The sequence below is a fragment of the Mirounga angustirostris genome, unplaced genomic scaffold (assembly GCF_029215605.1).
Source record: "Mirounga angustirostris isolate CCGP_5_RB_7025 unplaced genomic scaffold, mMirAng1.0.hap1 SCAF_1, whole genome shotgun sequence".
Taxonomy (NCBI): Eukaryota; Metazoa; Chordata; class Mammalia; order Carnivora; family Phocidae; genus Mirounga; species Mirounga angustirostris.
In genome coordinates this window covers 65,006,732-65,033,682 of record NW_026991709.1, presented here as the reverse complement: position 1 = coordinate 65,033,682, position 26,951 = coordinate 65,006,732, and the positions used below count along the sequence as shown (strand labels likewise).

The following is a 26,951-nucleotide window of genomic DNA, read 5'->3' as shown; positions in this document are numbered from 1 at the left end:
TATGAAAGTTCAAAAACAATGTTTAATAAAAGTTGAATAGGCCCATATGTACAAGATACATACACAAAAGTCATTCTTAAGGCAGCTTATTGCCAGAAAAAATTTAGACCACATAACAACTGCACCTGTTATTTGAAATATGACTATTAAGAGAACGAAGTCTGAAACATTGCTTTAATGGGAAAAGTATTCATTTTAATTATGCTCCAAGATGTTACAGGGCTAGAAATTAACAAATTTCAGTCAGTATAAAATAGATTTATTGTCAATATTCAGTCATTAATACAACCCAGATAAATGAAACATCACTTCATACAAGGCTCAGATACTCTAAAATCTATCTTCACGCATGTACTATAAAATGATAAATACTTAAAAATTACGATGCAAGGAAAAATATTACAAAAAATACAATTGCTATAGACCCTTGCATGAAAGTTCTTTATTTTTAAAGTTCTGCTTTAGGGAATAATACCATGCTACATATCAGAACCAAAAATAAACTATGTTCCTTGAGGTTACAATGTTCAATAATGTACTGGATGCACTCTAAAACACCATGTCCAACAAGAATCAAAAGAGAGACAAAGAAGGACTTCAATGATGTTGAGAGAAAAGAGAGAAGTAATCAATTGTTATATGCTGATTTCTGCTGGAATGGTCTCATTAAACAATTTATGGCACTGTAAAAGACAGGAAAAGGAAAGGGACCAGTCTTAGCTTTCCATAAAGGATTTCCAAATCAGCAAAAACTCAGGCAATTCTAAAAGGCACTGTTCCCAATGCTCTCCACAATTCAACCCTGTAGAGCAACTCCTCGTCCTATATCCATGTTTTTTCCTAATTTCCTCATAAGGGTTTACCAAGTGTACTTTGTTTTCTATCATCCAACATCCAAACCAAAAGGCATTAAGCAAAACAACAGACTCTATCAGTCAAGTCAGTTTGAAAGACAAAAATTTTGGTTTAGATATTAATCATGAGATTTAGGCATATTCATCCCTCCCCTCCCCTTACATATTGACTACAATCCTCAACTATGTGGCAATATGCAGTTTTAAGACTTATTTTATCTCTCATCAGTGATTTGCCCGTTGCCAAGCCGCTTGGCAGCAATATTGGGAATTGTTTGGAACGCTTGGTCAGAACAGATTTTTAAAAGGATGTGATCAGTGAATTAGTGTAACCTATCATAGTGGGCTTCTACAGGCAGACAGGAAGAATTCTTCTCACAGATCTCCTGCAGTCATTTCAGAAGGGAGAAAAATGGGTCTTATAAAGGAAAAAGATTAGGCAAATATGAAATACAGTAAGATATACTGTAAAAATAGCAGGGAAGGAAATGCTTATATAGCCAACCTACCTGTGGGGAAGCTTCTGGCATAAAAATCAAACTTTCTCTCCCATTATTGTTTAGCTGCTTTACCTCGAGAAGGGCAGAATGCCACTTAAACACTTTTCGTCAAGGGTAGGGAATTTCTTTTTGAAATGAGCATTAGCAAAAGGAAGAAAAGGTAGGGAAAGCTCACTCAAAAAGGTCCTCAAACATGCGTTGTCCCATTGCTATGTATGCTTCCTTCTCCTCTGGTGTCATCTGGGCCACCAGCTCTGGCCGCTGGCTCACTTCGCTGTAGGAGAACGGACGGCCAGCCACCATAACAATGGGGTCATCTGCTACTTCCTCAAACTCATCGTCCTCCTCCTCATCCTCGTCCCGATGATGCGCTGCCACAGCTGCCGGTCGAGGTGGGGAGTCATCGTCTGACTCACTGGTCTCACTCTCTGAGTCACTGCCGTTGGCAGGGGTCACAGGAGCAGCTGCCCCCACTGAGCCTGCCGTAGCCGAGGGGGTCTTCTTCTCATGAATGAGTAGTGCTCGCATGACCTCCTCATTATCATCTGGCCCTGCACGACCCTCTTCGCGCTCCTGAAATGCATCTATATCTATGCCACCTGGAAAGAAAAATCCAGAAAGTCAATGTCCTTAGGTATAAAAGGCATTTCTTTAAAACTAAGACTTCACTGATTCCAGCTTTTGAGCAACTGTCCGTAAGATATTCAAAATATTTCTCACAAACTGGAACTTAAGTAGCATGGTTTAAGCACATGCGTTTTAAGAATAACATAGCCTGGATTTGAATACAGGTCCTTTTAGATGTAAGCCTTCTTATAATTCACCCCACCCTAAATTCCCAATGCCCTGTTTTTTTCCCCCATAGCACTTACTTTCTAACATAATAATTCTTGTCTATTGTCTTTGTTACCTCCTTTCCCAGGATATAGGTTCTCCACAAACAGATACTTATCTTTTTTATTCAATGATATATCCCATGTACCCAAAATAGTGCCTATCACTTATTAGGCACCAAATAAATACATGAGTGAATAAATGCAGTTTTATTTTCCTGAAACAAACTAAGTGTACTTTGAACTCTTTATAAAAAGGAATGAAGCTTCTCTCACCACACATCTCCTATCATTTTGTGTACGTATGAGGCCTGAAAAATTACAGATGAAAAATTTAAGAAAAACATTTGTATTCTGTATTCTGAGTACCAAGTATATTGCTATTTAAAACATATAAAAGGATTAAAAATGTTGTTTGGAACCTAACTCCCTGACTCAAATCCTGACTCTAACACGTTATTAACTATGATTTTGGCCAGGTTACTTCATCTCTCTCTGCTTCAATTTTCTCAAGTACAAAAAGGGGGGGGGAAATGAGTAAATACCTCTCTGGATAATTGTGGGGATTAAGTGAATATCTGTGAAGTGTTTAGAATGAGCCTGGCATTTAGTTTAGTGTTATCTATCATCAACATCATCACCAAGAAAAGGCACAGAAATGACCAATTCTGGCCATGAATGAAGTATCTTCTCATTAGCACATTAGAATGGATTAGCATAACCTTAGACGATTTAGAAAGTGTAGAACTCCTGAGATATGAGATTGGGTAGCTTAAGAGACAGAAAGGGAAACAGGAATTGAGAAGTTAAAAGTTCAAGTCAGAGAAAATAGGCTTTTGATAACATGGATGTGAAAATGAGAATTAAAATCAAACTTCACTACTTTAAAACACTGCTAAGGGCTGAGGCTCATTCCTAGAGTCCTTACTGCCAATGCAGTATTTCAATAGGAAAAAAAAAGACAAGGAATTGTCTCTAAGGCAATCATCGCTTCTTTAAGATTTTTCCAATAAGCTTAATATTACCAACATATTTTGATTAATGTTTAAAGTAAATATAAAATTAGGGGAAAAGCAATTTAGTTTTATAAACTAAATCATCATATCTAAAAGATTTATGACAAGGGTCCTGAGAAGTTTGGGGAAAAAAGGAACTGCTCTGTTATAGATGAAGACATACAACAATAAATAAGGATAAATGAGCAAATATCTGGATGGTAAAGTAGAAACACTAGTTCTAGAAACAGTCTTACTGAACAGTTATAAGTTACAAAAAAGACACATATAATGGGAAACTGTCAAGTTCACTGATGATGCTAAGCAATTCTGGATGCTTAAAGGCCAAGCTGATGGCAAAAAAAAAAAAAAACATAGGAAGAGGTGAAGTGGGCAGAAAACTGGCAGATTTATTTCTATACTGGCAAGTGTAAGAAAATCTGCCTATAGAAAAACAATCTAAAACATATTGAAAGACCTGGTCCAAGCTATCTGATACAGGGCAGGGGAGGGTCTTTAAAATTCTCTGCATATGTTTCTAAAGTTGCTGGTCTTAATATGCTTCCAGACCCAAAGCAACAAAGCATCAGGTAAAAACCAGAAGGATACTCTAAGTAAAACTCAAATCATTAATGATGAATCCATGCATAAACAACATGTATTGTTCTGGTTACTAGATCTAAAGTAAAGTATATTATGGTTGGAGAAGGTCCAGAAAAAGACAATTAAAATGAAATAAAAAATGTAGACGGAGGTGGCTTGGGGGAAGAGAACTATTTGTAAGGAAAGTAGAAGCAAACAGAATTAGAATAGATTACTATGCTTTCAGTATAGTAATGAGCACATGATTAAAGTCTATAAAACTCTAAAAGATATTAAAATAACTTGAAGTCTGAGGAAAATTAAGTGTAGGACAAACACATTCACTAGGGCCTATTCTACCATAAAAATTAAGAAGATAAATTTATTTATTGATTGATTTTTAAAGATTTTATTTATTTACTTATTTATGAGAGAGAGAGAGTGCACAAGCAGGGGGAGAGGCAGGCAGAGGGAGAAGCAGGCTCTTCGCTGAGCAAAGAGCCCGATGTGGGACTCGATCCTAGAACCCTGGGATCATGACCTGGGCTGAAGGCAGACGCTTAACGGACTGAGCCACCCAGGCATCCCAAGAAGATAAATTCAGACACGGGAGTATACTATCCTATTTTATACAGAAAGAAAATATTCAGAATTGGGTAGCCTAGATAACTTTTTAAAGGCCCTTATGATTCAAATTCTAGCATTCAAGGAAATCATAAACAATGAATGTTAAGCTTATGAGCCTAATTGTATATAATATGGGCTAACAATAGTTTTATTTTATTCAATTTTGTTTCTAAGTTCAAAGAAAAGAAGGCTTGGTAGCTTTAAGAACAGGCAAGAAGCCAAGTTGGGGAAAACAAGCCTACTAAATAGTTGACAGGGTCACTCCTATATAATCTAAAACAATTTGAAGGATGGGTTAGCCTGGTGGTGGGTATTGAGGAGGGCACATTCTGCATGGAGCACTGGGTGTTGTGCACAAACAATGAATCATGGAACACTTCATCTAAAACTAATGTTGTAATGTATGGGGATTAACATAAGAATAAAAAAATGGAAAAAAATAAAAATAAAAAAAATAAAATGTGAAAAAAAAAAAAATAACTAAACATCATAGCCAAGCTAATCAGTGGGAAGGAGGGAGAGTAAAGTATGGTTGCCAAAGAAGATTTTTTTTCTGATTGGAATCAAAACACCAAGAAGAATCACACTAGAGATATCATCTGATTTTATTATCACTACCCAACTCCATACTACTTTTTAATGCTTAGCATACAGAGTTAAAGAAATGCTAATATAAAGGGAAAAGAGGTTAGGAGAAATACCAAAAAACAAGTGGTTTTCCGTTTCAGAGATTAAAGAACCATACTCTGGTCATGTGTTAGAAATGATACATAACTTGGGAATAGGGCCACGTGGATTCTAATGCTGACAAAACCTAACCAGATGTACAAGCTCCCTTTCACCTCTGCTTCCCAGTTTCTGAGTAATCTCTGTCCAGTTTGAGCCTCACATTTTCTACATTAGCCCAAACAAAGCCTTTGAATCCACTAACTTCAAAGTTTTAAAAAGTAAAATGCTACAGTTCTCAAACTGCTGGTTACTATGTAATTCTTATGTCTTTAGGGATCACTGAGAGTTCTAAAATCTTCTAGTATGAAGTTCTGCCAATTTTGGATAGTAAGAATCCTTAATCCTTTACTCAGGTGGCTTCTTTTTATATATTTCAGGTAGGCACAAACACACTTGGTATTTATGAGGAGACAACATAAACAAGTTTGCACTGGTAAATAGTTTTGTTTCCCAATTCAGAGAAATAAAAAGGAATATAAGTTAGGGCAACAGAAGAATAAACAACAGGTGAATGTGGCCACTTTGAATGTAACAGCACTTTTCCATTGAATTAAGACAAAGAAATGGTAATTTCTTAATTCTAAAAATGGAGATTTAAAATCTACTTGTTATTTCAACTAAGTTGAAGGATAATACAAGCATATATTGGTTGGTTTTAATGCTTATTGCTTAATTTCTTACTTCCTGGTATAACGCAGTTGTTTTGTAAAACAGATACAATTATCAATAAAACTAAGAATTGCCCACTAAGTCAAGTTCATTTTCCATTGAACCCAAGCCATATTCATTTTACTGACTTCTACTCTTACCTTCCTTCATCTCTTCAGAACTATATGCTCCTTGGACAGTGCTCTCTCTCAACCAAATGGGTCTCTCTTTGGCAGATTTCCCCTCCAGTGAGGCTCGATGATCTTCTTGGTCATCCATGTTAATGACAACATTCTGAGTGTATAAGTCCTCATAGGAGGGACCTTTGGTGGCCCATGCTTCCCGGTGGTGCCCACCTGCCAGGCCAGGAGCTCCAGCAGTAGTTGCTGCACGGTCCTTGCTATAAAAAGATGAGAAGATGGCAGGAAGAAGAAAAATGAAAGTATTGGTGTTGGAAAAGAAGCACAGCTGAGGAGGTGGTTACTGAAGAATCACAAATAAATGCTGTCTAGTAATCATATACACATGCTTTAGCAATTCTGAGAAACCTCTCTTGTAACTCAGGGTATCATATTTGTATTTAAGTTCCTCAAACACTGGGTCCACTGGCATATATATAAATAAATGAAGTTTCATAATTTAAGAAGTTTAATTTACTTAAGGAGAGGGGAGAATAATAAAGGTGACATAATCCACTTAAAGATACTAGCTGGCAAAAATCTCTCTCAGTCACACTTTTCATGAGTATTCTGTTTAAAATCAAAACAAAACAAAAAACCCAAACAAAATACATTACATTTTTAAAAACCTCTACCATCTCAACCAAGGATTCAGAGTGGTTCTGTGTGCTTTTCTTGTGTGCTGAGAAGCTAAAAAAGTATTCTACAAAACCAGGCCTCAACTTAGAATTAATGTTCCCCTCCTGCTATTCACCAAATAAAGTATATCATCATGCACAATTTAACCTCTTTTTTACTGAGTTGTATCTTTCCATTTCTGTAGCTATGCTGACCCTGGCATCTATCCCCAACCATTATTTCCACCCTGAAGTAACCATTATCTATTTCTCAGTTTATTTTGTTTTGCTTTTTACCTCTACCACCCATGATCTTCTTAGCCTGTTCCAGGTCTGATCATTCCTTATCTTTCACTAGTCACTTACATTTCCTCATCTCTATTAGTTAAGTCAAGTTTTCAGTCTTTCGGCTGCTCCCTCTTTTATCTGCTTGTTTCACTTTCAATCCGTTCCCCATTCTTTTTTTTTTTTTTTTTTAAGATTTTATTTATTTATTTGAGAGCGAGAGCAAGCACAAGTAGGGGGCAGAGGGGAAGGGACAAGCAGGCTCCCCGCAGAGCAGGGAGCCCAATGTGCAGTTCGATCCCAGGGACTCTGGGATCATGACCTGAGCTGAAGGCAGATGCTTAACTGACTGAGCCACCCAGGTGCCCACAAACAAATTTTTAAATTTGGGCAAACTTTTTTAAAAGATACTTTTAACCATGGAGAGTTGAGTGCACAGATTTTATTTCTACCTTTACCACAGATACAGACAAATCTAAATTAACAGCAAATGTGACATTGAAGAAAATCAAGATGAGACAGGCAGGTTCACTCCTTCTGCATATTTAAATTTCTTCTATGGAAAGAATGTACACATTCTACTTAAAGATGACAAAAGTAACAATTCAGTTTTGAATTTTTTTACATTATTTAAGAAATTTTAGAATTTTCAAGACATATAACTCACTCAGGGGTGAGGGAGGAATATTTCAAAACTAAAATTTTAAAGATCTTTAAGGTGGGTGTTAGGTAAAAGATGACAAAAAAAAGGAGAGATTACTGTCAAAAAAATTCCATTTAAGAGACAGAAAGACTTTAAATATCACCAATGGGTTGACATGCTGAAAGGCTAGAACTGTCCATCAGCCTTAGGTTAAGTCTACTAAGAGTTCTGCAGAGGCAGCCTCTGGTTTCTAATCTAGGAATAAGCTAGAATTTAATTGGCTACAGATCAGTAATCAAAGTAACAATGAAGCCACTTATTTTTTTATTTTTAAATCAATGAATTACTATCATCTCTGAGCTCTCACACCACTCTACTGATGTTTCTCTTCATATACCCGCGGCAAGATAGCTATTAATAGAACCGTTATGCTCTTGATGTTTCTCTTCATATACCAGGGGCAAGATAGCTATTACAGAACCGTTATGCTCTGAAGCAGATCCTACAGTGCAGAAAGGCTAAATCAATACCACTTCCAGGCTGTCATATCCAGGCAGTGGAGCTTGTCAAATGCTTGGTGAGGCCATCTCAGCCAGGGTAACACCTTCTAACCTAGTCTGAATGGTCCTTCTCCTGACCATGTGGAAGCAACTGGACTTAGTTCTGCAGCTCCAGGTACTCCATTCTAGCTCTTTTGACTGCCTCCATTTCTGCCTTTCTTCCCTAGTGAACAACCTGTCTACTTCCTCTATTTCCTGATTCTTCTTCATCCCTGGAGTAACCATCATTCATTCCTAATGAGAAACCAGGTGAGATACTCTCAGTATTGTATATGCTGTGGTACTAATGTTATAGAAAAGCCAGTTCTGGGCAGTCCTGAGCAACCTGAGTTTCTTTTGGGATGCTGGTTTAGAAATAAACATATACAGCAATTCTGGCTAGTGAGACATTGGGGGATAGAGTAGGATGAAGGTTGTCCTCTGGGAAAGCCTAATTCAATCTTAAAATAGGACACCAGGAAGAAACAGTCCCCTTTTCAACATTTGGACATTTTCTTCTACATGTGATACTTAGAAAGACACAGCCATCTTAGGCTAGCTCCTCTTGTGGTCCCAAGAGGAAAACCAACAGGCTGAGTTCATCAGAGTATAAACATGGAACAAACCTAGATCCTTCAGTATGTAACTGAGCTGTGAAATTAATTATGAACTGTACTACCTCCACCCTTCTGCTAATGCTAGACAGGTTTTTCTCACTATTTAAGCCATTTCTGGTTTGGTTTTCTGTTATCATAGATAAAGGCATCCTAACTGATCCATGACACTAGGCTAGAAAATTCATAACAACTTATACAGATATAAAGCTTTCTGTACAATTGGATTGTTTTTAACCACCCAAAAGAAACTCAGGTTGCTCAGGACTGCCCAGAACTGGCTTTTCTATAACATTAGTACCACAGCATATACAATACTGAGAGTGCTCCTGGAAACCAGGTTCTATGGAAGGGTATAAACTGTAAGCCCTTAACTTGGCACTAGAAAAGAGGCAGAGTAGAACATTCTCTGACCCAATTCACATGTATGTTTTTCAAAAAAGAATATAAACCACTTTCTATGACACGTCAAAACCAAGGTTGCCTTTGTAATTCAAACATTAGGGCACACTAATAAAAATAGAGAGCCACAGTAAAAAGTATTAACCCATATGTAATACCTACTATACTTACAAAAAAGTTGCACTGAAAACTAAAGGGGGGGCGCGTTAAGTGTATGCCTTCAGCTCAGGTCATGATCCCAGGGATCGAGCCCCGCATCAGGCTCCCTGCTCCACAGGAAGCCTGCTTCTCCCTCTCCCACTCCCCCTGCTTGTGTTCCCTCTCTTGCTGTGTCTCTCTCTGTCAAATAAATAAAATCTTTAAAAAAAAAAAAAAAAAAAAGTAAAGGAAGACAAGAAATGTACAGTTAAGTGCTTCAAAGTAAAAAAAAAAAAAGAGCAAATGCTATATTCCTTAAAGAACTCCATCCTTTAGAACTCGCCTAGGAAAATGCAAATATCCCCAAGAGGCACTTCCAATTTAGGATTAGTTAACAATTGGCTGATTTGCAGTGGGTCCAAGCAGAGTGAGTACTTGAAGTCAAACTTGACTATTTAAAGATTTTTGCCCGAGGCCCACACTGTTCTGCATTCAGTACAAACAAATTTCATCACAGGCACAAGTTAATAAGACAAATGTGGTAAAACTGAGAATCTATGTAACATCCATCTTTAGTCTCCTGGGTATATTACTTACTAACTCCTGCTCTCCAAAGTACAGGTAGTTGAAACAAGGGCCAGCTTAAAAGTGTTCTTGGTAAGAGCACAGGTCTACACTCACCTTTGTTTCAAGGCTGGTATTTCTGTGGGTTCTGGCTCAAGTATTTCATAGGCCAAGTTCACATCCTCTGTTTCCCGAAGCAAAGCATAAATGGGCTCAATTTGTTCATTAAATCTTGCCAGAAGTGTGCGTGCATCTTTTTTGGGCATTGCTGATTCATCTTCTTCTACCTCTGTATGGCAAAAAGTACAGCGGAAAGTTCCTACAGAGAAAACAAAAGTCTCAGGTCAGGCAAGACAAATTCTCAAGATCAGCTTTTAGCAAAGAGTTTATATCTTTATTGTCCTCTAACATTTTATTATTATAACTTTCAAATGCAGAAAAGTTGAAAGAATTTTATAGTGAACATCGACATGCCCACCAATGAGATTCTACAATATTTATCACGTATCTGTCCATCACTTTTTATGCATTTCAAAGTAATTTCACTTCTACCTGCAGCACAGCAAAGTTTTTCATCATATTTCTAACATATTTATACTTACTTTAACTTAAAACCAAAATCTTTACAACTTACCACTGAAACCTGTACCCTTCTCCAACTGCCTTGCTTTTTGCACATTACAAATTGGGGCCTGCATTATGAGGAAAGCCAAACAAATACCTAAAGCCAAGTCTCTAGGCATCCTGTACATTGTCACAAGGCTACTTTTTCCAAACTTATTAACCATTTATATCTAAACAAATTTAACCAAGCCATTTCCAAAATTAAAGTTCAAGAAATCTTTATTGTTCTTACTTCTATATCCCTCACACTCAATTCGTAACTAAATTGTAGTAATTCCTTTTTTAATTTTTTTTAAAGATTTTTTTTTTTTTTTTTTTTTTTTTGACAGAGAGAGACACAGCGAGAGAGGGAACACAAGCAGGGGGAGTGGGAAAGAGAGAGAAGTAGGCTTCGCACTGAGCAGGGAGCCTGATGCAGACTCAATCTCAGGACCCTGGGATCATGACCTGAGCCAAAGGCAGATGCTTAACAACTGAGCCACCCAGGAGCCCCTGAATTGTAGTAATTCCTTAGAAACATCTCAGATTTTTCACTTCTACTGTCATTTCACTAATCTAGGCCACCATTACTTAGCCTGAAACAGCTGCCTCAATCTGATCTTTGAACCCCTAGGTTCTCCCTCTCCAACCCGTTTACTATGCCACCACTTTTGTCCTCTCATCCCCCTGCTCCTAAGTCTGTCTGGTAGCTGGATTTCTTTTTTCCTTTTTTTTTTTTTAAAGATTTTATTTATTCATTTGACAGAGAGAGAGAGAAAGCACACAGTAGGGAGAGTGGCAGGGAGAGGGAGAGGGAGAAGCAGGCTCTCTGCTGAGCAGGGAGCCCAATGTGGGGCTCGATCCCAGCACCCTGGGATCATGACCTGAGCCGAAAGCAGATGCTTAACCAACTGAGCCTCCCAGGTGCCCCCTGGCAGCTGAATTTCTTAAGTCAACAACATCAAATCTAAATTTCTCATCCTAATACTCAAGACCCTGTATAATTTGGCCCAAAAACATCATAACCCAATCACAGTCCTTTGCTTGTCAAGTAAATTCGAACACTTGAAAGATAATATCCTAGACATAAATATTTATTTTATTTGTATAGTGCTTTCCGTTTATAAAATACTTCCATGTACACTTTTTGATCCTTATACCAAACCTGTGAAGTGACATCAGAACTGAGGCTCTGAAGAGTTTTGTGACTGGTCCAAAGTCACAGAGCCAATAAAAGCAGTTATAGCAGCTATTGTATACCTTGTACTTACTAAGTTATTGCCAGCCCTCTGAGGTTGGTATAAATACAAAGGTTCTAAGAGGTTAAACCAGTAAACTGCTTAAGATCATACAACTACTAATTGTGGGTAGGGAGCAGGATGCAAACCCAAACTATTATGTTGAAACTCACACTCTTAAACATTACTCAATAGTCTACACTAGTAGCCCCACTTGGATCTCCAGTTTGGTTCTTATTCCCAATGCCAGAGATATGCATCCTTCATTTCTAACCCAATTTACCTGAGGGATGAAAAGAGATCATCTACGTACTTAGTGCCTGGCACACAGTAAGGATGCAAACATTTAGCTTTAAAAAGCTCTATACGTGGGGCGCCTGGGTGGCTCAGTTGATTAAGCATCTGCCTTCGACTCAGGTCATGATCCTGGAGTCCAGGGATCAAGCCCCACATCTGGCTCCCCACTCAGTGGAGAGCCTGCTTCTCCCTCTGTCCCTCACCCTGTTCGTTGCTCTCTCACGCGCGCTCTCTCTCTCACATAAAATTTAAAAAAAACAAAACAAAACAAAAAACCTCTATATGTGATTGTGATTGATACATACAGATTGATACACCCTCTAACCCCTCTTTTCCTGGTAAGGAGTAAACAGACTAGGCATCTCTGCCTCAACCTAACACTAGATCCTACTGATACATTTCAAATAGAGTAAGTTTCACTGCTGCTTCTCACACATACAGCCAATATCATGCAAATTTTTTGTTCATATACCCTGTCTAAAATACTCTTCATCCATCTTCCTGCTGCCAAAATGGTACCTGATCTTTTACATCTATTCCAAATAAGCTAGAAAGAGAGAAAAACAGCCCCTTACAGTGAGGAGGAGGCCCAGCACTCAAAGCTAGGCTCTGAGGTTTTCTATCAGACAGAATCTCATAGGTCACCAGCATCAGATGAGTCTTGTGTGTCCATGATGGAAGTGAGGCAAAACCAAGCCTGAGTCTTGAGTCTGACTGAGTACAATAAAAGCAAGGTCTCTGTGCAATCACAAAAAAATCCCAGGTGCCATGAGTGACTGTTGCTTCTTTACCAATTACAGTCCTAGCCTCACCCTGTCCTTCTCATCTCCTAGATAAGATTTATTAAGACACCCAATCATAGAATTATTCCCATTCCTGACAGGACCCAATGCAAAGCAAACCACCACCACTTCTCTGAATTCTCCCCAAATTACCTAACAAAAGCCCAAATTCTCTAAGTCTGTAAAGCATGGCCTTCCCAAGACACTCCATATTTCCCCATGTGGCTTCCCTTGCTACAGAAAGCATCAATAAACCCAACTTTGTTTACCTATGGGTGTGTAGCTGATGGTCTTTAACTAATGGACATCAGCATAGAGTCTAGCTTAACCAACTAGACAAGGATACTATTTACCAAAATAAAGAACAAGTTCTCTTTGCTTTGTAAAGAAAAGATGAAAAGTTGCTTTAGACATCTGAATCCCTGGTCATCAAAATGGATATGTTAGAAACCAATTTATTATAAACGCTTAGAGCTCAAGAATGGGGTTTAGATAGAAAATCTGACCGGAAAAATCAACAACATAGAGGTAACTAAAGCTATAAAGTAGGTCAGAGTATCCAAAGAGGTAAGAAGAGTAGCACAGGTGGTCAAGATATAAACCCAAGGAAAGAGGAAGCCTTGAGATAAATGGTACAACCAGAAGGATAGGATGCTGTTTCAAGGAGGAAATGGTATGGCGTTAATTTTCAAAGTCAACAAGAATTGAAAACCAGCTTTCACATTTAGTAACAAAGGATAATTAGAAACCTTGGCTAGAGAGGTTTTAGCTGGTATGCTCTCTTATTCTCTATTCCAGGCTGCCTCAGCCTCTTCTCTTCAACAGAAACAAAGAATATAATCCACATGAAAGTGAAAAAATAAATCATATAAATAAAGTAAGGTCTAAATCAGCGTTCAAATACCTGCTGAATTAAAAAAACCACACTAATGTGGGACTTAACGTTCACTGCTGAAAGATGGATGGGCACTTATAGAGACCATCAATGAAAACTAGAGAATAATGCAGAAAAGTTATCTAATTCAGTAGTTTTCAAAATTATTTTTAAAGGAAAAAATCCCCTTCCTCAAGTGAATAAGTACCTAGCAGATAAATATAAAAGCAAGTGCTCTGGTGAGGCACAGAAAGACAGCTAAGACAAACGGTAACACTATAATCCTCTCAACATACGTCTTCCATCCAAGTGCTAACCAGGCCCGACCCTGCTTAGCTTCTGAGATCAGACGAGATCGGGTGCGTTGAGGGTGGTATGGCCGTAGACTCAACATACGTCTTCAAAGCATTACAGCCCAGCCTCCTAAAGGTCCTGCACAGCCTCTGTACTTAACTATTCTCTCTGCTCAGAATGTTTTCCCTTCAGATAGTCAAATGGCTAGTCTCCTAACTTACTTCAGTTCTTTACTCAAACGTCACCTCAGTGAGGCTTCCTTAGCCAACAATATCTAAAATTTCAGCATTGTTCTGTCTTCCCTTATCCCCCCTTAACATTTGTCACCATCCAACACATTATTTTATTTATCTAGTTTATTAGGTTATTTATCATTAAAAATGTCATGTTAAAACCAAATTAAAGAAGAAATCCTCACAGACCTGTACCTCTGAAATAATACATTATATGTTAAAAAAAAAAAAAAAAAGAAGAAGAAGAAGAAGATAGCAGGAAGGGAAAAATGAAGGGGGGGAAATCGGAGGGGGAGACGAACCATGAGAGATTATGGACTCTGAGAAACAAACTGAGGGTTCTAGAGGGGAGGGGGGTGAGGGGATGGGTTAGCCCGGTGATGGGTATTAAAGAGGGCACGTACTGAATGGAGCACTGGGTGTTATACGCAAATAATGAATCACGGAACACTTAAAAAAAAAAAAGAAAGAAAAAAGAAATCCTCTCAAATATCCCATTTCTCTTTTGAAGACAGCATACAAGGGCGCCTGGGTGGCTCAGTCGGTTAAGCGACTGCCTTCGGCTCGGGTCATGATCCTGGAGTCCCAGGATCCAGTCCCATATCAGGCTCCCTGCTCTGCGGGGAGTCTGCTTCTCCCTCTGACCCTCCCTGCTCTCATGCGCTCTCTCTCTCTCTCTCTCTCTCTCGTTCTAATAAATAAAATAAAAAAGAAAAAATGAGACAGCATACATTCCAAACTTCAGCTTTAAGTAAACAAATCAACATGCTTATCAGTGTAGCTCCTCCATATAAAATAGCAATGCTTTTATTTTGCTAAAGAGAGGGAAAAAAAGAGATTACTGTTAACATCATCATTTGACAGAAGGAAATCTCAGAATAACAGTCCTTTCACTTCAATTGATCTGGTTTTGTGGAAAGCAAAATAGGGAAAAAAGAGAAGATGGTATGTCGTCGTAAGGAATTCTAGACTTGTCCAGGTAAGTTTCCAGAGACCCAGGCTTAATTTAGATTAAGATTTAACAAGTTATTTACAGCAGGGCCTACTTTGCAGTTCTGAGAAGACTGGCTTTTATATTACTGTCAAGAACTGTGGGAGATCTGAGATTTTTATCCTACTTGTAAGTTAACAAGTAATCCTGGCAGTTTCATGGATGCTGGAGAAGACATAAGACTCCTAGGTCAGAAATAAATAACTTTATTACTCATGGCAATAGCAGTAGCCAGTGTCAGCTTTTGTGCCAGTTCCCTGAGTCCCAAATCCCACTGGGTGACGCAAAGAGGGCCGGGTGACAACTGTACATGCAGTGGGTTACATTACAGGGGACCCTGAAGTTAAGGAACCCAACTCTTTTATAATGGGCATAAACATGCCTGTCCTTTGCTCTAGAAAGTGATGTTGTCTTTACTAATTGGACACTAAGAAAATATGCTCTGGAGACTCTATTTTTATTATACTGAACAGTAAGCAAACTTGCCCTATGCTCTGGAGAAAAACAATATATCTTCTGAGGCTTGCTCACTAAATAAACATCCATGAAAAAGAATAGTCCAGAAAAAAGGCAGTCACTACCTCTGCTTGCAAGACATTCATAACGTGTGACAAAATCATGAAGTACTTTCTTCCAACAATTATCACACCTGGGTAACATTATAAGAGGAAAAGATAGCCTGATATCTTAAGTCCTATGTTTATCACAAAAACACAAATTGTAAACAAGAACCATCCTGTCAAAAGCCAGGTCTGGCATCCAAGAAGAAAAATAAGAAATTCTACATGTTATAGAAAAAGACTTAAGACTACCTTAATAAACCAGAGCATTTTTTATAAGTTTCAGTGAGCATTAAAAAATGAAAATTAGCTTGGGGCACCTGGGTGGCTCAGTTAAGCATCTGACTCTTGATTTTGGCTCAGATCATGATCTCAGGGTTGTGAAATCAAGCCCAGCATTGGGCTCTGTGCTGGGTGTGGAGCCTGCTTAGGATTCTCCCACCCTCTCTGGGGGAAAAAAAAAAAAAAAGGAAGTTTAAAAATGCAAATCAGCTTTCTCAAAATAAGAGGTGGCAGTGGGGGGGGGGGGCTTAGCACATACTATGTACTAAGTACCCTTCTACTGAGTAGGTGGTGGTAGAACACACATAGACACAAAATCTATCATCAAGAAGCTTAAAGTTTAGGGCACCTGGGTGGCTCAGTCGGTTAAGCGGCTGCCTTCGGCTCAGCTCATGATCCCAGGGTCCTGGGATCGAGCCCCACGTCGGGCTCCCTGCTCGGTGGAGAGTCTGCTTCTCCCTCTCCCTCTGCCTGACTGTCTGCCTACTTGTGCTCTCTCTCTCTATCTCTCTGTCAAATAAATAAATAAAATCTTTTTAAAAAAAAAAAAAGCTTAAAGTTTAGTAGAGATGAAAGGTATCAAAAGATAAACATCTGAGATCAGTGCAAAAATAAAGTACATAAGTGTTCGGAGTTCCAAGAAGGAATATGATTCTAGCTGAGAACACAATGGAAGGTATGCCTTTTGAAGTAGAATTCAGAAGAAAAGCAAATGTTACAACGATCAAGGAGAGCGGGAAGAGAAGAGGACATTCTAGACCATCATGAGAGAAATAGGTAGTTGAAAATAATGCTGAACTGCAGTTTTGGTGTAGTAGGAATAGAATTTTCAAAAAGAATGGTAATTAACAGGATAAACTAGGGTGGTCATGGTGAGTCTTGAACACCAAGCTTCATTTTTACTTTATTCTTGAGTAAAAGGAAAGTGATTGAAAGATTTTGGGAAAGAACATGAGGCCATCAAAACTAACATTTATAAATATTGATCTGCCTTCGTGGCTTGAGATAGTCTTCCAACAAGCCAGTTTTTCTTCACTGAGTGTTAACATAAAAATCACTAGTGGAATTTTTAAATAATACCCAGGCTCCGCCCAGAGATGCTGATTCAATAGGTCTGGAGTGGGGCTCAGTAATGTAAATTTTGAAAGTTCCACAAGGAATTTTAACACAAACTCCTGGTGGAGAGCTGCTGTTAAATAATCAATATGATAAACATCCCAACTCTTCCTGTAACTGGACCACTCTGTACTATGTAGTGTGCATAGAATGTACTACTTAAGTATGAGAGAAGAAACAAGCTGAAACTCAAAGCTCCGTACCATCTTTCAAGATCAGGAAGGCAAAAACTGGAAACAGCGACCAAGCCACAAAAAGGAGAACATGCAAACTAGATCTAAGAATGTGGCAGCAGGGAGAAAAATGAATCTACAAAGACTCTTAGGCAAAGCAGGACAAATGATGGGATTGGAAGAAAAAGAGTCCAATGATAACACTGATCATCTATACTCAGAAACTACAAAAGAACTAAGAAAGCTATTCACAAATATTCCCATGTGTTCATCACAGCCAAGTCTGTACCAACAGTATTATCCAAAGCTAACATATAAGAGAATAAAGACTCAGAGTTTTAGGTTTACCAGGTCATAACATAAAAACAAAAATCACTAACCTTGGATGCAAATATAAATCTTTCTGACTCAAAAGACTAAATGCACTTCACTATCCTGAGTTACACATTCCTTTCCCAACCTATTGTCCCTGCCAGCTACAATTTAGCAAACTTCCCCCATGTATATACATAGGTTCTAATTTCTTAAAATATAAAACAGAAGGAGGATTTGTAACAAAGAATTTATTTAACAAGCATTAAGTGCCTATCACAGGCCCAGCATTTACTCAGCTGAGTCTTAATGCATCAGGTTCACCGGAGGATCAAAATACATCCAGTTGTAGACAACTAATAGGTATTGAAAGTAGGAAGAAAAAAGATCTTTTACAAATAGAGATTTCAAACTATATTTTAGGGTTGTCTTTTCAGTAGCATATGAATGCCCCAATTCTATGACTCAGGACTTTTCTAATGAAGGTAAGTTATCCCTCCAAAATGAGAAAAGAAATGGAGACCTAATTGTGGGCATGAGAGTGGAGAGGAGGAAGGAAGAGGGAAGAGAGATGGTTCATACAATTTTAACTTTCTCCCAAAATAAAAAAATGTAAAAACAAAAATGAATTGAGGGCAGGGGAATGGGGTGGGGAGAGGAGAGAAGGGCTGGGAACAAAAGAAAAAAACAGCAAAGTTCAACAAAATTCAAACGTTTTTCTTTTGCTCAACACAGAAGGAGAAAATTTATTATGCTGGCCAAAGTCTTCCACTTCACTGTTTCCAACATGTTATTCATTTTAGCAAACACCACACTTATTTTAATTATCTGAGTATTCAGTCAAGGAACAGTAAATATAAATAAAACCAAACTGAAAAAAAAAGTTTATCTTCCTTAGTTTGAAAAAAGGAAAATGTTTTGGAAATTTATCATAATTGAGGAAAAGGGCAGAAGATATGAGTCAACTCCCTAAACAATTAGACATTATTTAAAATTTTATTTTTTCCCTCTTCACTCTAGTACATGCAATGAATAGGTCACCAGCTAATGCCCAGAATTCACTGTCAAAGATTTGCCATGAGTATTAATTGCAGCTGGAATATTATTCAGCCATTTTCCTACCAAGAGAAAAAAAAAAATCAAAATACACCCAATTGCTTTGATATGGTGCTGCAGTATTAAAGCCGGAGTCATGCTGCAGCCCAAATCCTCAAGGGTAGCTAAGGAAACAGGGAAAAGCAAAGGTCTGCTGCCACACAGTTCTCACCCTAGCACAGTGGGACTGATGTCCTAAGATTTCCCACCTTCTAAGTCTAGCCCATCATCTTCTGAGCCGTTTTTGTAGAGCTCACATTCTTGTGGGAATTAGTCAAGACAAAAAATAACATCAGGTGTTAATAAGTATAATAAAGAAAAAGCAGGAAAAGAGGATAAAGAAAAAGGAGCACAATGGAAAGGGGTATGCTCTATTGCACAGGAAACTTAGGGAAGGCCCCTCTGATAAAGCAAGTGAGAAGAGACTTGAAAGATGTAATGGAGTCAGCCAGTCAAGCAGATATTTGGCAAGAAGACACGGCATGTAAAAAGGCAAGTAAAATGAAGGTATGCCTGGTGCGGGCAAGGCACAAATAAGATGGCCAGTACATATGTTGTGGAGTGAACACGAGAGAGAGATAGAAATAAAGTCTCCAAAATTGGGGGGTGAGTTGAGGGGCAGATAAAAGACCTTAAGGTTCTATTAAGGACTTTGATTTTTCTGAATGATGGGAGAGGCCTTTGGAGGGTTTTGAACAAAAGAGTGATACAGCCTGATGTGCTTTTAAGAAGGGTCACTGGCTACTGTGACAAATAGTCCATATGGAAAGCAAGAGTGAAAGCAAGGAGACAAGCTAAGAGAATAGTGCAAAATCTAAGCAAGAGATAATGGCTAAGATAACTTTTCTGGACAATTCTGTGAAAAAACTGAATAAACTCCCCTCACTCAAAAACTTCCAGGAAAAACAAAATAAAACAAAAGATAATTAACAGTTCCATGTTAAAACCAAGGAACTAGGACTAGATAAAAAGAAAACTATAGGATTTTAGAGATAAAAAGGAAACTATAAAACTTCAAGACATATCACTAACATATGGGATTAATTTCACCACACTGTATAAATCCAACCACCATATATAATACCTTAGGAAGCATATTTGGACATTGCTTCCCTTCCCACTGAATATTTTATGCATTAGGTATACATGGGGAAAGAGAGTGAACTGGAAGCTTAGGAAAATAAAACTGACAAAAAATTGGAAATATTATTCTCCATTATGCCACAAAGTGTTTCTGAAGATGGCCTAATTAAATAGAGCATATTTTCTACATGAGCAGTACTATAACCAAGAGTTTCAATTCCTAACCAAGGCTTTCAAATGAACCCAAAATGACTAACATCATCCTCTAAAAGCGGTGATAAAACCCTAGCCTAAAATATCAGCTATTCCCCAAAACAAAGGGTGCTCTGAAATTAGAGTTGAGAGAAGCCATATATGGTATAGAACAGACTGAACTTATCATTTTGAACATGCTAAAAAAAAGGCCTAGAATGATTACAGGATTCACCCAAGGTGATAACTACTGACATAACCCAAGACTAGAAGTTAAGACTCTAGAATCCTAATACACCATCACTTTACTGTCTTATAACTATTGCTTAAAGAAACAAAACAAAACAAAACTTCTAAAAATGACATGTCCACTGAACACACTGATTATGCAAAAGGACTCAATTGTAATAAGTACCCTAAAAAACCCTGACAATACTAACAGAATTGACCAAGATTTAATATATAAACCTGATATAGCAACAACATATTTAATTAAGAATCACTTTGCTTTCTTAGACTTCAAAAGGGCTTGGGGGTAGTGAGGTGGGGTTGGGGATGTAAGGTAGAAGAACTGGAAGGATAACCACAAAACAATAGTTGTTAACACAATGAAAGGCAGTGAGAATGGGGACTAGGTTGAGTGGGAGAGCACAGAGTGGAAAAACTAGGTTTGCCATTTTATTTTACATATTTTTCTACTATTTGAGTCCTTAATACATTTACATTAGTATATAGTTATATATTTTTAGCAGAAAGAAAAATGTTATTTTGAATCCTCCAAAAGCACCCAACTCCCTCTTAACTAATATGCAGAAGTCACGCGGTCATTCTTAAGCTATTCTTAGAAAGCATCCTCATGTCATTTGTTATAACTTTTATAACTCAAAATATTCAGGGGCATATATATTAAAATGCTAGTCTCAAAAGCCACCTTTTATTCTAATTTCCAAACTATATTTCATAAAGCAAATTTCTTCAGTTTAATTGGGCAAGAGGAAATGTATGGAAAAAGGAATTGTTATTACATCAACAGACATGACAAGAACATAGTTATATATTTCCTATAATTATTTCACTATAATAAAAAGGTACTTGAAAAACTATCCTTTAACAATTCACTGTAGAACATGTAACACTGTAAAATATTCATCTGATTGCACGCAAAGAAAAAAAAAGCAGCTTTAATGAATTTTTTCAATTCAGAAGATCTCAAATGTATTTGTGATGTACATAGTAAAACCCCACACTCTAAAACTCAACTTAACAATGAAATTGGCTTCTGTCCTCCCTTAAATGGACACATCTGGATTTGGTATAATCATACAACATTCCCAGATTCTGGAACTCGCTATAAAAGGGGGAAAAAATGTACTATGCCTGGGAGGGAAAACAACAAATTGAAGTATGGTACTTATGTAAATACTAAAGCTTACAATAAATTCTCTAAATTAGGCCTAAATTGAATCCATTTCAACATGCAGTGAGCAGGCAAAAAACCTGTGGCTCTGATATGACTATTTGAAAGACAACAATCAACAGAATACTGTATGCCAGCATCAAACTAAAAAGCAACTCTTCACAAATTAGCCTCTATGTAATCAGCATCAAAATACAAAAAGGATTAAACACACAAAAAAGTTTATTTAAAAAACAGCCTTCATCCTCAAGATCAAAGCAACAAAATTTTTTAAAAAATCAGACCTAAAGGTTTTAGAGAGGTGAGAAGGGTAAAATGGGGAAGCACTCGTCCCTTACTTATCTTTCCATAACTTCTTTTTATTTTTTAATTTATTCTAATAATCACCCCCCACCCCCCAAAACATAACCACACCTCTGAGCTTTCCAGTATGATTTTCTAATGAGGCCATCCTGGGCAAGATTCCAAATCAGCAAATGAGCAAAATAATCCTAGAAAGATTTGTGTGTGTGTGTGTGATTGTGTTGTTAGCATTTCAGGAATTGAAAATACTGCTTATGAGACATCTCCTGTCCTAAGTAGAAAGAGATAAAGACAGGAAAAAGTAGCCTGATGTATGAATGAGTATTATTAACAAGTTTTTAAGAGTCTCACAAACACAGGACCCTAACAGTTTAAAAATATCAGGTTAAGGAAACTGAGGAATTTTCATGATATGCAGATCAAGAAACTGATCTGCTTATAAACCAAAAAGCTTCACCTGCAGTCACAAGGCAAGAAAGGACTCATATGATTTAACCCCAAATTTATATATGAATATCCCAAGTAGATATGGAGTTTACTTGAATATTCCAAGTGACTCAGAACTAACCAGTGGAAGAGTTACAACATTGTGGCTATTTTTGAGTTATTTATTAGGCACTTATTTTCTTTTGCAGTTAGTTATTAAAGACTTCTTTTATACTAATCCTAAAATCTGTCTCTAAGTCTTTTCCATGGAGCCAAAGAAAACAAGCTGAACATTCTTTCCTAATGTTCAATCGTAAACATCCTACAAATCTATATAGCCCTAGATTTATTACTTTGTAGGATCCCCCAAGCCCTAGAGCAAAACACGAGCATGTGTAAGTGTACCAACCCAGACATCATTTGATGAGTTGAACTAGATAAAATAATCTCTAAATTCCTATTTCTAAGATCTTATTAAATACATTGTTATAAGATTTTTTTTAATTTATTTAAAAGTTTATTTAAAGTAGGATTCTCACTATCACCACTGCTATTCACCATAGTACTAGAAGTCCTAGCACTATGTCCACAGCAATCAGACAACAAAAAGAAATAAAAGGCATCTGAATCAGCAAAGAAGTCAAACTCTCATTCTTTGCAGATGATATGATATTTTATGTGGAAAACCCAAAAGACTCAACCCCAAAACTGCTAGAACTCATACAGGAATTCAGTAAAGTGGCAGGATATAAAATCAATGCACAGAAATCAGTGGCATTCCTATACACCAACAACAAGACAGAAGAAAGAGAAATTAAGGAGTCGATCCCATTTACAATTGCACCCAAAACCATATGATACCTAAGAATAAATCTAACCAAAGAGGTAAAGAATCTGTACTCAGAAAACTATAAAATACTCATGAAAGAAATTGAGGGAGACACAAAGAAATGGAAAAACATTCCATGCTCATGAATTGGAAGAACAAATATTGTGAAAATGTCAATGCTACCTAGACCAATCTACACATTTAGTGCAATCCCTATCAAAACACCACCAACTTTTTTCAAAGAAATGGAACAAATAATCCTAAAATTTGTATGGAACCAAAAAAGACTCCGATTAGCCAGAGGAATGTTGAAAAAGAAAAGCAAAGCTGTTGGCATCACGATTCCGGACTGCAAGCTCTATTACAAAGCTGTCATCATCAAGACAGTATGGTACTGGCACAAAAACAAGACACATAGATCAATGGAACAGAATAGAGAGCCCAGAAATGGACCCTCAACTCTATGGTCAACTAATCTTTGACAAAGCAGGAAAGAATGTCCAATGGAAAAAAGACAGTCTCTTCAACAAATGGTGTTGGGAAAACTGGACAGCCACATGCAGAAGAAGGAAACTGGACCATTTCCTTACACCACACACAAAAATAGACTCAAAATGGATGAAAGACCTAACTGTGAGACAGGAATCCATCAAAATCCTTGAGGAGAACACAGGCCTCAGCTGCAGCAACTTCTTCCTAGAAACATCGCCAAAGGCAAGGGAAGCAAGGGCAAAAATGAACTATTGGGACTTCATCAAGATAAAAAGCTTTTGCACAACAAAGGAAACGGTCAACAAAACCGAAAGACAACAGACAGAATGGGAGAAAATATTTGCAAATGACCCATCAGATAAAGGGCTAGTATCCAAAATCTATAAAGAACTTCTTAAACTCAACACCCAAAGAACAACTAATCCAATCAAGAAATGGGCAGCAGGGCGCCTGGGTGGCTCAGTTGGTTAAGCAACTGCCTTCGGCTCAGGTCGTGATCCTGGAGTCCCTGGATCGAGCATCGAGCTCCCTGCTCGGCAGGGAGTCTGCTTCTCCCTCTGACCCTCCCCCCTCTCATGTGCTCTCTCTCATTCTCTCTCTCTCTCAAATAAATAAATAAAATCTTTAAAAAAAAAAAAAAAGAAATGGGCAGAAGACATGAAACAGACATTTTTCCAAAGAAGACATCCAAATGGCCAACAGACACATGAAAAAGTGCTCAATATCACTCGGCATCAGGGAAACCCAAATCAAAACCTCAATGAGATACCACCTCACACCAGTCAGAATGGCTTTAATTAACAAGTCAGGAAACACCAGATGTTGGCGGGGATGTGGAGAAAGGGGAACCCTCTTACACTGTTGGTGGGAATGCAAGCTGGTGCAGCCACTCTGGAAAACAGTATGGAGGTTCCTCAAAAAGTTGAAAATAGAGCTACCCTACGACCCAGTAATTGCACTACTGGATATTTACCCCAAAGATACAAATGTAGTAATCCAAAACGGTATGTGCACCCCAATGGTTATAACAGCCAAACTATGGAAAGAGCCAAGATGTCCATTAACAGATTAGTGGATAAAGAAGATATATATATATATATACATACAATAATGGAATATTATGCAGCCATCAAAAAAAAAAAAACCCGAAATCTTGCCATTTGCAACGACATGGATGGAACTAGAGGGTATTATGCTAAGTGAAATAAGTCAATCAGAGAAAGACAAGTATCATATGATCTCACTGATATGAGGAATTCTTAATCTCAGGAAACAAACTGAGGGTTGCTGGAGTGGTGGGGGGAGTGGGAGGGATGGGGTGGCTGGGTGATGAACATTGGGGAGGGTATGTGCGATGGTGAGCGCTGTGAATTGTGTAAGACTGATGAATCATAGACCTGTACCTGTGAAACAAATAATACATTATATGTTTAAAAAAAAAAAAAGGGAAAAGGGAAGGGAAAAATGAAGGGGGGAAATCGAAGGGGGATATAACCATGAGAGACTATGGGCTCTGAGAAACAAACTGAGGGTGGGGGGATGGGTTAGCCCAGTGATGGGTATTAAGGAGGGCACGTATATGCAAACAATGAATCATGGAACACTACATCAAAAACTAATGATGTAATGTATGGTGACTAACATAACATAGTAAAATAAAATTTAAAAAAATAAATAAGTAAAATAAAATGGGATTCTCGGGGATGCCTGGGTGGCTCAGTTAAGCATCTGCCTTCAGCTTAGGTCATGATCCCAGCCAGGGTCCTAGGGATGGAGGCCCACATCAGGCTCCCCGCTCTGTGGGGAGTCTGCTTTTCCCTCTCCCTCTGCCTGCTGCTCCCCCTGCTTGTGAGCTCTCTCTCTCAAATAAATAAAATCTAAAATAAAATAAAATACTAAAATTAAAATAAGATAAAATAAAATAAAATGGGATTCTTGGGTCTCTAGGTAAATTCAGTAACAGGGGCTCCCAAACTATTTCTAATTCAAACACCTAACAATTTATCTCCCCCACAGCCCTAGATAAAACTAGTGTCAGATATGCCTTTAAAGAAGTATAAAACTATGTTCTGTCACCCACTATTCCCACTGCTGAAAATTCTTCTTAAGGAAAAACTTAAGCAGGAATAAAATGCTATATACACAAAGCATCATATCTATACCAACAAAATATAGATAAAATCAAAGTGCACGAAAGGGATAGAAAGGAAAACTGGGGGGGGGGGGGGAATCACACCTATTAAAACATATTTTGAACACTAGATAAAAGCAGGAGAGTTTGGTACATTAAGGAACCAAGAGATCACAAACTATTTTTGGCTATGATTGCAATTACAGGTAATATGCAAAAGGACAGTGGTTCTATGGGTAATTTTTTTTTTCTCTTCAAAATTTTCTCTGGCATTATGGCTGCATAATCTTTAAATTAAAAATGAAAAATATAAAGCTATTTCCATATCATCTAATCTTGACATCTAAAAAGAGAGTACGATCTTCCCCTTCCTTTTGGGGAAGCATGTTGCTGAATTTAACTTAGAAGTACCATTAACTAAATTACCCATAGTTAAGACTACCAAAGTAGAAACAGAAATACTAAGTCTACCTATGTGGTCACAAACCTTGCTAAATCATGCATTTATGAACCACAAGATGGTATTTTGCTGATTTGAGAAATTTCATGTCATGTGGTCTATTTTGTTTACATAAAACTCCCATATTTCACTAAAATAGGTTTTGCCTGATTAAGTTTCTGAAACCAGGGACTAGTGGGCCAAGGCTAGGCCATTCCATTTTAATTAACTAAAGTATCTATACATACTATAAGGGAATAACCTCAGTCTTTTTTCTATGTAGGGAAAAGCCCAGTTTTTCCATAGCATGTTTCTTTCCGGTGTGTCTCCTTTACTAGTCACACACAGCACTTCACTTCTGATATTTCTGACCACCAAATTTGTGGAGATTTTACCCCCGGGAATTGCCTGTGACACCAGCTGGGGTCCTAACGTTCAACTCAATTATGACTACCTGGAGATAGCAACAGACCCCACAGGTTGAGGGCTTAGTCCCACAAGACTGCCCCTCCTCCTGCAAATTCAGATGCCAGTCACAAGCATGGATGCTTCTGACCAACAAGCTATAGATGGGAGGTTCCAACGACCTCCTCCTTGGATTCAGCTAATTTGCTAGGGCAGCTCACAGACCTCAGGAATATACTTACTTGTGTTTACCAGTTTATTAAAGGATATGATAAAGGATACAGATGAACATCCAAGTGGAAGAGATGTGTAGGGCCAACTATATAGGAAGGGGCGCAGGGCTTCCATGTCCTCTCCAAGTGTACGGCTCTCCCTGCACCTCCACATGTTCACCAACTCGGAATCTCCCCAAATCCCATACTATTGGGATTTTTATGAAAGCTTCCTCAAATAGGCATGATCACTCATTAACTCCACTTTCAGCCCTTCTCCTTTCTCAAGAGAATAGGAGGTGGGGTTGAAAATTCTAAGCTTAGTCTTGGCTTAGTCTTTCTGGTGACCAGCCCTCATCCAGGAGCCATCCAGGAACCCACCCAGAGTGACCTTATTAAAACAGAAGACACTCTTATTACCCA

The 26,951-nt window shown here is 38.0% G+C and overlaps 1 protein-coding gene across 3 annotated transcripts in view; it reads right to left on the bottom strand.

Moving 5' to 3' along the window:
- Positions 1-242: 242 nt before the first annotated feature.
- GTF2E1 (general transcription factor IIE subunit 1) overlaps positions 243-26,951 on the bottom strand; it is a 35,151-nt gene continuing 8,442 nt past the window's right edge. For all 3 annotated transcript variants that reach the window (XM_064596292.1, XM_045902960.3, XM_045902961.3), the window contains exons 3-5: positions 9,867-10,068; positions 5,930-6,168; positions 243-1,953 (exon numbers count right to left, since the gene is read on the bottom strand). In XM_064596292.1, coding sequence (XP_064452362.1) covers positions 1,526-1,953; positions 5,930-6,168; positions 9,867-10,068 — 869 coding nt within the window. In that variant the 3' untranslated portion in view covers positions 243-1,525. The remainder of the gene's footprint in view (positions 1,954-5,929; positions 6,169-9,866; positions 10,069-26,951) is intronic.